The sequence below is a fragment of the Rhinopithecus bieti genome, unplaced genomic scaffold, assembly GCF_001698545.2.
Source record: "Rhinopithecus bieti isolate Rb0 unplaced genomic scaffold, ASM169854v2 scaffold_73860, whole genome shotgun sequence".
NCBI classification, from domain to species: domain Eukaryota; kingdom Metazoa; phylum Chordata; class Mammalia; order Primates; family Cercopithecidae; genus Rhinopithecus; species Rhinopithecus bieti.
This window is the reverse complement of record NW_016828141.1, coordinates 315,210-326,769: the sequence shown is the minus strand read 5'-3', so window position 1 is coordinate 326,769 and position 11,560 is coordinate 315,210. Positions and strand designations below refer to the sequence as shown.

General features: G+C 36.8%; 1 protein-coding gene across 1 annotated transcript in view; it reads left to right on the top strand.

The window, feature by feature from the left end:
• Nucleotides 1-11,560, top strand: part of LOC108523607 (cGMP-dependent protein kinase 1-like) — a 626,604-nt gene that overhangs the window by 355,678 nt on the left and 259,366 nt on the right. Inside the window, exon 4 of the mRNA XM_017864291.1 lies at nucleotides 6,675-6,780. Within this exon, the coding sequence (XP_017719780.1) occupies nucleotides 6,675-6,780 (106 nt within the window). The remainder of the gene's footprint in view (nucleotides 1-6,674; nucleotides 6,781-11,560) is intronic.

The window sequence follows — 11,560 nt, the reverse complement described above, 5'->3', positions numbered from 1 at the left end:
GTCTCAGCAATGGCGGGTGCCCCACCCCCAGCCTCGCTGTTGCCTTGCAATTTGATCTCAGACTGCTGTGCTAGCAGTGAGTGCGGTTCCATGGGCGTGGAACACTCTGAGCCAGGTGCAGGATATAATCTCCTGGTGTGCTGTTTTCTAAGACCGTTGGAAAAGCGCAGTATTAGGGTGGGAGTGACCCGATTTTCCAGGTGTCTGTCACAGCTTCCCTTAGCTAAGAAAGGGAGTTCTGTGACCCCTCGTGCTTCCCAGGTGAGGCAATGCCTCACCCTGCTTTGGCTCATGTTCAGTTGACTGCACCTACTGTCCTGTACCCACTGTCCCACAAGCCCCAGTGAGATGAACCCAGTACCTCAGTTGGAAATGCAGAAATCACCTGTCTTCTGCATCGCTCATGCTGGGAGCTGTAGACTGGAGCTGTTCCTATTTGGCCATCTTGTGAACATCGTTTTTATATCCTTATTGGCCATATGCATTTGTCTTCTTGGCCAACTTTGATAAAAGGAAAAAAATTTCCCAAAACATAAAATTTGCTTGGCTGACACTTCATAATATTTATGACGTTTCATCTTGGCCTCCTAACATTCCCAAAGCTATCTGAGTGTTAAGATGTTTGTCCTGGACTCACAGCCTGGTACATTTATTTCTAGACTATAGGTATCTGTAGGACCATGTGATTTCAGAATATTTTTAAGATAATTATGCTTTTTTATTACAGCAATGACAATTTTGAAAGTATTAGAAAATACTTTGATGATAATAGTTTTATATTTATAATGTAGAAAGTAAAAGAGAATTACAAGCTAATTTTGCTCATTAGAAGTCACTTAGGTTAGTTTATAATGTGCATGGTTCTCACCCCTTAAAATGAGATAATTTTGCTAATACAATGCTGTCTGCACTTTTGAATAATATGAATGCAGCATTCATTATTCCACTATTTTATTTTCACTTATATATCTAGGCTAGAAAGTTGAATGTTAGAGTCAAATTCCCTCTACCTGACTTTTCCTATATGTTTGAGATCCTTAATATCTTTCTTTTTTTTTATTTTTTATTATTTATTTATTTTTTTAAATGTCTTTCAAATTCATCTACCTCTCTAGTTTCTTTGCCATTACCTGTGTCCACCCACCTGAATAATTCCAAGAGCTGCTAACTAATCTCTGTCTCTGTCTTGGTCTCTATCTCTATCTCTATTTCTGACTGTATCTCTATTCCTACATCTTTCTTCCCTGAGTCCTGTCCTCCTCCAGTACACCATTAGGTGCTGCTAGCATAATCTTTCTGAAGTGAATCATTTGCTTTAAAGCCTTCTGTGCCCCCCTCCTCACTGGCCTCACGATCAAGTCATATCTCTGCATCAAGGCACACAAGAACCTTTGCCATCTAACAATTGTTGCTTTCCTTATCACTTCTGACTCACCTCTCTACCTCCTAGCATCTAATCATCCCTGGACTACTTGGAGTTTTTTCCAAGGGACACCTTTTCTTCTTTATGTATGCAATAAGACTCCTTATTTTGGAAAACACCTGTGGTGGTAGTTGTGGTGCTGGTAGGATAACCTCAAAAATATCTAGCAATCCCCGTGGCATACTTGATTCTGGAGCAAGGTCTGTGAGGACACTGTTGAACTCAGTGCTGACACTTCAGTTACTGAACTGTGGGGATCCTAGGAGATATTAGGGGAAAGGCTGGGAAGGGCTGTCAGGGAACTCAGGGAAATGGCTGTTTACTAAATAGTATAAAAGTATTTGGATGTTTTAGCAACTGGCATGCACCTAGGGACACAGATCAGCTAAGTACTACCCCTGCCCTTGCCACTCCCACTACCTCTTTCTCTGACCTAATTTTTCCTCCAGGACTTGCTTAGAGCAGGGGCTCTTAATCTTGTGTGTGGGTGTCATGGACCTATTTGTCAGTTTGGTGAAGCATATGGACTCCTCTAAGAGTAATCTTTTTAGAGACATGAAATAAAATACATAGGAGAAGAAAGAAAATCATTTATATTGAAATACAGTGATGACATTTAATGGTGAATTATGATATAATAACTTATTAAAACTAAGATCTAGAGTCAGATCTGGTAAATGCCATAATTTTGAAGTAGTGGTGAATGTAAATTATATTTAGATATCAGCAGCAAATATAGGAGGATATAAAAATAGCCACTGTTTCTATTGGTAACAAATCATACTGTGGTTTGTTGCTCAAATTTCTATAATCATAGGAAGAAATGCTAAATATCAGTTATAGGATAATAAAAATAAAGGTGCTCTTTTTTCTCTCTCATGTTCAAGAATCTCTTGAGTTCCATTGACAGATGTTTTGGAGCTCCATGGATGCCAGATTTCTTAGTCAGTTTGGACTATTGTAACAAATACAGATGTTCCTGGACTTGCAATGGAGTTATACCCTAATAATCCCAGCATGAGCTGAAAATATTGTAACTTGAAAATGCATTTAAACACTCAACCTACCAAACATCATAGCTTTGGCTAGCCTACCTTAAACATGTACAGAACACTTACATCAGCCTTTGGGAAAAATCATGTAGCACAAAGCCTATTTTATAAAAAAGTGTTGAATATCTCATGTAATATATTGAATACTTTACCGCAGTACAGTTTCTACTGAATGCATATCACTTTCACACCATTGCAAAGTTGAAAATTTTTAACTGGGACCACCGTAAACCGAAAACCATCTGTACCATAGACTGAATGGCTTAAAAGACAAACATTTATTTCTCACAGTTCTGGAGGCTAGAAGCCTAAAATCACAGTACCAGAGAGGCTGGCTTCTTGCTGATGCCCGTATTCCTGGTTAGGTCCTCACATGGCCTTTTCTTGGTGCTTGCATGCAGAGAGGGAGATCCTCTTTTTCTAAGGGCACTAATCCCATCATGTGGGCTTTACCCTCATGACGTTATTTAAATCTGGTCTCATGCCAAGGCAACCACCTTCTGATAACATCACATTGGGGATAGGGCTTCAACATCTGAATTTTGGGAGGACACAAACATTCAGTCCTTAACCCTGGGTGTAGCATCCTAGCTTAAATGATTCTTTTCTGCAAAGCCTTCTTTAATCATCTCTTCTCAGCTCCTCCCCACAGAAAGTATGCTTTGCCTTTTTTGTGTATTCACAGCCCCAGAAACTTACCCCATGGTAGCATTTATCTCTTCATTTGTTTTTCTCTTATACTAGACCAGGAATCAGCAAGCATTTTCTGTAAAGGGCTGGATAGGAAATATTTTAGGCTTTGCAGTACATATGGTCTCTGTTGCAATTACTCGGTTCAGCCAGAGACAATATGTAAATGAATGGGCATGGCCGTGTTCCAGTAAGACTTTCATGGACACAAATTTATTTATGGACACTGAAAATCATTTCATACAATTCTCATGTGTCACGAAATATGCTTCTTTTAAATTTTCAACGATTTAAAAATAATACAAAACCCATTCTTAGCCAGTAGATTGTACAAAAACAGACCATGGGCCAGATTTGGCATGGATAATAGTTTGTCTACCTCTGTACTAGATCACAAGTTTCTTGAGGGCAGGGACTGTGAGTTTGTTTTCTATCCCTTAAATCTAGTACCAGTGTTTGCCATATTGGTATAAAGTAAATATGAGCGGAATAAATATTTGAATCTCTAAGTGCATTATACTTACATTTGCTTTCCCAATATTCTTCCAGAATTTGAGTTGAACAGCAGATGAATTCCTCAGTAGAAGAACTTAAGCCAAATCCAGATTTGTGGTCTCTTAGTCTAGTACAATTTTATGGCTCCTTCCTCTGTAATCTTGGTGTCCCCCAAGTGAAGGCCAACTGTTCCCTGCATGGAAGTTGTTCTCAATGTACTTGTGCACTTAGAGGTCTCAGAGTATTGGGAGTTTATTTTCCACTGAGTGGGATACGGGTGACCTTAACCTGAGAAAATGATACACATTTCAGCAAAGAATTTTAGATACATACTTGAACAAAAAGGAAAATCACTTCCCAGCACTGTCTCTGCTTCATACCATTTAGACTTAAATGCTCAACAGTAATCATCACGAAAATCACAGGAATTTTATTTGTGAAATGCTTATTCCCTATAGAGATTAACACATCACTTAAGATCAAAGGTGAATGAAAAGATATGTTTTTGAATGGTCTCTGTAAGTTATAGAAGCAATAGATTTACATTCTAGCAGGCTACTTAAAAAATGTTAATCACAACTCTAATATAACCATGTTTTGATAATAAGTCAAGGTGATTATTAATCATGCTTGTCCATCTGTAAAAAGCTGACTTGACTAATATGTATGTTGGCCAAAGTTAAATATAAAAAAGGTTTTGGTATCATGCCCAAGGTCATTGACAAATTTGCAATCTCATCAAGCCATGTTTATTATCATGCAAAATATTGAACTACAGTTTTACCTAGAGACATTTTAATAGCCCATGTAAACAGGAACCAAAAAGTAAAATGAAATTATTGAATTCTGTCAGTTTATTTTTTAAAGTCATTTTTCAACACATAGATAATGAAATCTGATACATTCAGTTTAGATATTTTGATGTAGCATCAGATGCTACCTAGGCTTAAATTATTTTGTGGGATTTTTGCAGGTAAACTTCATGTACATAAAGTTCGTTAATACATTTGCCTAATGCCTACCAAATGAAATGCTGACTTCTAGTGGGGGAGCAGAGATTATAAGAGATGAGATAGGGACTTTTCTCTGAAGGAATATACAAATTTATATAAGGAAACATGATACAGACCTAGGAAAGAAATAACAATATTAACACATGCTAAGCACCAGGGAGAGAAACAGATAGAAAAAAGCAGCAATTCATAGGACAGGGAGGGGCAAGGGTCAATGTCTGGGCTTGAGGTGCGAACTCAGATTTAAAATGCTGCAGATAGCTTGGCCACAGTACATGTGTGTATGTGCATGCACTACCCCCAAACCATGCAGCAACACTGCAGAAATCTCAGCCATTTCAGTCTCTTTTCCTGGTAGACTCCTGAGCTCGTTGCCAGCTGTGCTCTTGTTTATGTGCTTTCCCCACCCAGTTACCCTTTGCCCACCTCTTTTGTAGCTCAACTCCTACCACTTTTTAAGATCCCACTTCCTGTTCCAACTCTTAGGAACCCTCTCCTGATTTCCCAAGTTCTTTGTGGCTGTATCATCGGGTCTTACTGTTTGTCTCAAGTAAAAAGGTATTGTGGAAAAGAGTCTGGAGGTAGCAGATATATTAGAATCTGGCTGAAGGATACCTTCACAACTTTTGTTTTTGATGAAGTGTCATTTGTAAAAAACATTTAGAATGGAGCCATGCACACACAAGTTCTGGCTGCTTTGTTCTATTTCTACTTAAGTGAGCATGTTTTGTTTTTTCTTTAATATAGAAAGGGAGAAGTCATATTCTAGTTTTGCAGCTTAAATTTTGCAAGAAAATAATAGGTACAATTCAAAGATAAGGTTTACTCTGGAGTACAATATTCTTCTTATCCTCCTTCTTCCCTGTTCCTTTGTGTGTAACTTCTAGCTCCTCCCCATAAGGCACACGCATGTCCTAATTCCTCTGATAACTTTTTTCTCCTCCCTCACTCCCAAATCATGATCCATCACATTCACTGGGCTTAGTCTTGAGAACTGTGAAGCAGAGACAGTGGCACTCTTCTGTCTTTCTATGTTTGGCTCAATTAACTATACCTGGCCCTATTCAAAGGTCTTCCTCAGACTATATACCCCATAGCTATGATATATGAATTTTTTTTAGTTCATTTGCTAACTTAAAATATTTTATGTCATGAAAATTTGAAAACATATATAAAAGTAAAGAGAATAATAAATCTCTCATATGCCATCACACCAATATAATAACCAAGATTTTTAATGTGCTCATCTTTTAAAACATAAGTTTATCATGATACATTGTTGTGTTACACACTATAACATCTGTCCTTTTCTTAAACTTCTCTTAGTCATATGCTTAATAGATCAAATGGTGAAGCTGTGGGATACTCAGCTTCAACATCTAACTATGCATTGTCAAAGATAGTGGTGCATAAGAGAATAAATTAAAATTGAACAAACATGGCTACTAAAACCACATGGCAACTTTGGGCACAGATTTCAATTTGTAAAACGAGCTTTGTGTGGAAATCATTGTGTAACTATTATTTCTATTATATAAATTCTCCTCTAAGCCTGAACATTGAAATTTTACTTCTACTTTTTGTAATTAAAATATTATCATATGAGTCATTAACACCATGCTGGATAATTACCAGGGTCTATTATTACTTGTGAACCTCTTTTTTCTTCATGCTATTTTCTTCATATATAGCCTTGAATTGCAGAATACTTTCTGTGTGTGCTTAGACACTGTCAACCCCCAAGGGACATTGAGCAAGGGCAACAGGAATCTTCCTAGTAGACAATAATGCTAATATGGAAAATTATAAACTATATTTTGCCTGTAAACATATAGGACTTTTTAAATGAGATAGGATAGCATTGTGATATTGGCTTTAAATGTTTGTAAAAAGTCATTCACTTTCATGCTTCTCATGAATAGCTCATCTTCTTTGCAGGATGTTGTTCACAACTGAAATTCTCTAATTTTCCCTGTTTGTTTCCCTTTTATTTTTCTCCAGCTCTTGTAAATGTAAAACTCTGGGCCATTGATCGACAATGTTTTCAAACAATAATGATGAGGACAGGACTCATCAAGCATACCGAGTATATGGAATTTTTAAAAAGGTAGGATGCTTTCTTTTCTCTTGTGAGAGTGTTTACTTTCCTTTTAGCCCTATTATCTGAAATGCAGCACCCTGAAGACTTTTTGTCTTTCTCTCAGTCATAATAGTCTACAAATCTGTAGAGATTTAAGACTTTGAACAAGCTTCTTTATATTCCTGGTGCCAGTTTCCATGACATATGGTTAAGTCTTAAGTCAGAACTTCAGAATTTCATGACATGTATTAAGCCATTCTCTCATAGAAGTGAGCAACTCAGAGAAACAAATAAAAATGTGCTTGAACAAAAAATGATATTGAATACATCTCCAACTATTTATTGGTTAATATATTTATGACACCTCTTCTAAACAGACTCGTACTATAAGACTGAGTCATCTCTTGTGTGTGTTTCCATATGAAAGGTCAGATGACTAAGATGAAAAAGTTCCAAGAAATAGCTTATTATCCTTTAATCCTGAGCTTAATTTCCCAAATAAAATTCATTTGATGCTACAGTTCTGAAATATCAAAAGCTTTTCTTTCCTTTATATTATATATTATCATAATAACTCAATATAGGATGGAAATTAGAATAAAAAACAGCTTTTATTTCTTAGGAATACATTGATATCCACTGGAATGAATTTCTTTGTCTCTAAGTTTATTTTCTTTTAAAGAAAATATTTTCTTATGATGAAAAGATATTGGACAATTCTATGACTTTTTAAAAACACTTATTTTTTTAAATTACTTTTCTTTTGAAAACAGGATTTCATCATTAAATGATAATATTACAAAGTTATATGGCATATTAATGGTTGTACTGTATTAAGATTTTTTCATTTTTTGATAGGTAGTGGAATATTTAATTTTTTGTTTTGCTTTTTTATTTTTGTGACTAAACTGTTAAAACTGAAGGCTAAAAAGTCAATTTCACATTTTGCTTAGTGAACACCTTAATAGGTATCTACTGAATTTTCTTAAGATTGAATTTTTAATAATTACACTACTTTGAATATTTCTTGTGGTTAATTTTATTTTCTTACTGCTTCATCTTTTATACATTTTATTTCTACATAAGACCTTTTATATTCATGCTAAAGGGATAATACAATTCTAATTTGATATCAAGTAATAATATGTTGAAAAATTACTGTCAGCAGGGTATTGATTTTTTTACTCAATGTGATTGGATGAAACATTTAGAAGAGGTAGAAATGTAAATTTATATTAATATCTTTTTCAAGGAAATTAAATTATTCAGGTGCCTTCTATATTGGGTAATATATATATATGTATGTGTTGATATATATGTGTCTATACGTATGTTGTGTGTATGTGTGTGTATGATGAAAGATAGAGACAGAGAGAATGAATATTCATTTTAAGCCTTAACTTAAAGTTCAAGAGTTATTGATTTCTTCTGGTGCAGCTCTGATAAAGATCACAACTGATAATCAATGAAATGCTTACCTATAAAATATAGTCCATTATTCATCTCACATACCTAAACTTTGGACACTTACAATGTTGATTTTAGCTTCCATAAGTTTGTTCTTCCAAGAAAATGGACTGAGTGCCAATGCTATCTCAAATGACTCTAACAAGAACTCTTTCTAGTGGCACTGTTTCAGGAGATGGAGATGTCTCACTCTGTGTGCATGTGTGTGTGTACGTGTGTGTGTTCAAATTCAAATCTTAAACAATAAAATTGGCTCTCCAAAGTAAGTGAACATTTTTTGATGGTCAGAATAGAGCTGGCAGTGTTTAACTGGCTGAATAAAAAAAGAGGTGGTTGCTGACTTGGATGTCACTTTCCATCTGGCTACTCAATAAAACATAAAGTTCACATTGTTTGTGAATGTAGGACTGGGCTGGGAGTCCAGAGAGGTGACAGGATGACCATCATTGCCTGAGGCCAGCTTTAGTCTTCCTAAATTACAATTGTGACCAACTGGTTCTCTCTCTATAAGTTTTTCAATGGCTCATAGTTCCTGTTGCATTATTTACAGCCTCATTAGTTGGACATTCAAGGCCCTCCTATAGCCAAAACCAGTGAGGTTTTTCAGCCTGGATTCTTCTCACTTCCGGCAAACCAAACAATTCCATGTACCCATCCCTTCCCTGTGCTTTTTCATAGCACACTCCCTCTCTGCCTGCCCCTCTCCTCCATCACTGTCAATGGTCAAATCCTTCTCTGCTTTTTGGATCCAACTAAAAGCTGCCTTTCCATATATACTTACCTCATTACACTGAGAAGTCACCTTTTCCCTCCTCTGGAGCTTCATCTCTGCCATATGTTTTATTGTCTGCTTTGTTTCATTATAACTTGACTACTAAGCTTATTTCCACTTCTAGACTATAAGCTTTTTAAAACTAGGGTTATTTCTTAAATATATTTGTATTCTTCTTTGGCACAAAACTTACTGCTTTATAGATAGGCACTATATAGAACAGTGAGTACAGAGCCAGTACATAATTTTCAGGACTCATTGAAGAATAAAAATGCAGAACCTCTTTCAAAAATTGATAAAAAATTAAAGACCTTGACAGCACAGCATTAAATCAAGTGTAAGAACCTTGTAAGTGCAGGCCCTATGCTTCTGTACAAGTCACACATTGATGAAGCCATGTAGGGGTGGAAAGGGTACCATCCCTTTCCTCTCCATCGTAAGGGTCATGGCTGGCACACCTATATAAAAAGACAGGTTAACAAGAGAAAAGCATTGTAGATTTATCTAATTAAAGATTAAGATGACACAGGAGCCTTCTGAATGAAGTCCTAACTTTACAGGGGAAAACTGCATTTTTATGCTTAGGTTTAATGAAGAATGGGCAGCCATAGAATTGTGCTTGAACAAAAGGAGTGTGCTCTAATGATAGCGGCCTGAGTGAGGAAAACTAGCAAGGCTTGTCTGTTCATTCTTCTTGGCCTCTCTGTTGTAGCATTTCTTCCTTCCAAGTATGAGGTAGGACTCCTTTGGAATGAGAATCTTAATTTCTGTATGACTGCTGTCAAACAGAAAAGCAGGGGAAGGTTAGAATACTATTGTTAGACTTTATGGATGGCTTTCAGGAAAAAAGGAGTCTGTCTCTATGACCTGCTTCGGGGAAGAGGAATTCTAGTTTCTATGGCTTGCCTCAGGGGAGAAACAGAAGCCAGAGATAGGAGGCAGGAGAAGGTCAGAGAGAAAGGACTTCTGAGGCCTTTCCTTCGGGTGTCTTTTTCTGAGCTCTAAAAGCTAGAAGAGTGAATAATATTCATTCCTTCTTCACATCCCCAAGTTAGCTATACTTGGCACTATTTATTTTTCAAGGCTATTAAGAGATAGCATAATAGCCCCAATGATAGATACCATCAAAAACTCAGAAGACCAAAATAAACTGTTTTACTGTAACTTCGGAATTAATTTTATCTCCCTGTTTGTTGTTGGTTTTTTAAAAAATTGCTTATCTTTCTTTTACATCATATAAAACTTTATTTATTTATTTTTTTTAGTAGTCAAGCCAATCCACTTTTTTCTTTATGACTTAGGCTGGGTATAGTGGCTCATGCCTGTAATCCCAGCACTTTGAGAGGCTGAAGTGGGCAGATTGTTTGAGCTCAGGAGTTTGAAACCAGCTTGGTCAACGTGGTTCAACCTTGTCTCTGAAAAAAAAAATAGAAAAATAGAAAAATTACCAGGTGGGGTGGCATGTGCTTGTAGTCCCAGCTCCTCAGGACACTGAGGTGGGAGGATCACTTGGGCCTGGTAGGTTGAGGCTGCAGTAAGCAGAAATCCTGCCACTGCACTCCAGTCTGGGCAACAGAGAGAGACCCTGTCTCAAAAAACAAAAACAAAAACATCACTGCATATATAGGAAAGCTTACCTAACATTATAAAAACATTGACTTTAAGGGCTTTAAAGCAGTCTGTGAAGAGGGGGATGTTTTTCTCTATGTGTTTGCTAAATAAAACTTGCATCTAAATTTTTCTACTACAGATATCTTATACTTTATATTTTGTGAACGAGTTAAAGGTGTAAAGCAATGGCAATGCTATAAAAAAATGAAAACTCTAGCAAAGGATCATGCAAATTCTCAGAGTTCTTTTCGGTAGGCGTCTCTGTTGTAAATCCCAATGCCTTCCCAACTGAGGAATTTCAGGAGCTGCCACAGACTAAAAGATGAGTGGCTCTCTATCATTTCTTATCTTGTGGTGCCACTGTTTCTCCTGGTTTTTCTGAATAAACGCCTAAGTTTGGAGGAGGAGAAAAGGGGACACACCAGGCATATAAATGCACTGCTAATAGTCAAGAGTTTTTCTTTATTGTCAAAGTTGGGTTTTATTTTTTTATTATTTTTTTTTATTATACTTTAAGTTCTAGGGTACATGTGCATAACATGCAGGTTTGTTACATATGTATACTTGTGCCATGTTGGTGTGCTGCGCCCATCAACTCGTCAGCACCCATCAATTCATTATTTATATGATGTATAACTCCCAATGCAATCCCTCCCCCGTCCCCCCTCTCCATGATAGGCCCCAGTGTGTGATGTTCCCCTTCCCGAGTCCAAGTGATCTCATTGTTCAATTCCCACCTATGAGTGAGAACATGCGGTGTTTGGTTTTCAGTTCTTGTGACAGTTTGCTAAGAATGATGGTTTCCAGCTGCATCCATGTCCCTACAAAGGACGCAAACTCATCCTTTTTTATGGCTGCATAGTATTCCATGGTGTATATGTGCCACATTTTCTTAATCCAGTCTGTCACAGATGGACATTTGGGTTGATTCCAAGTCTTTGCTATTGTGAATAGTGC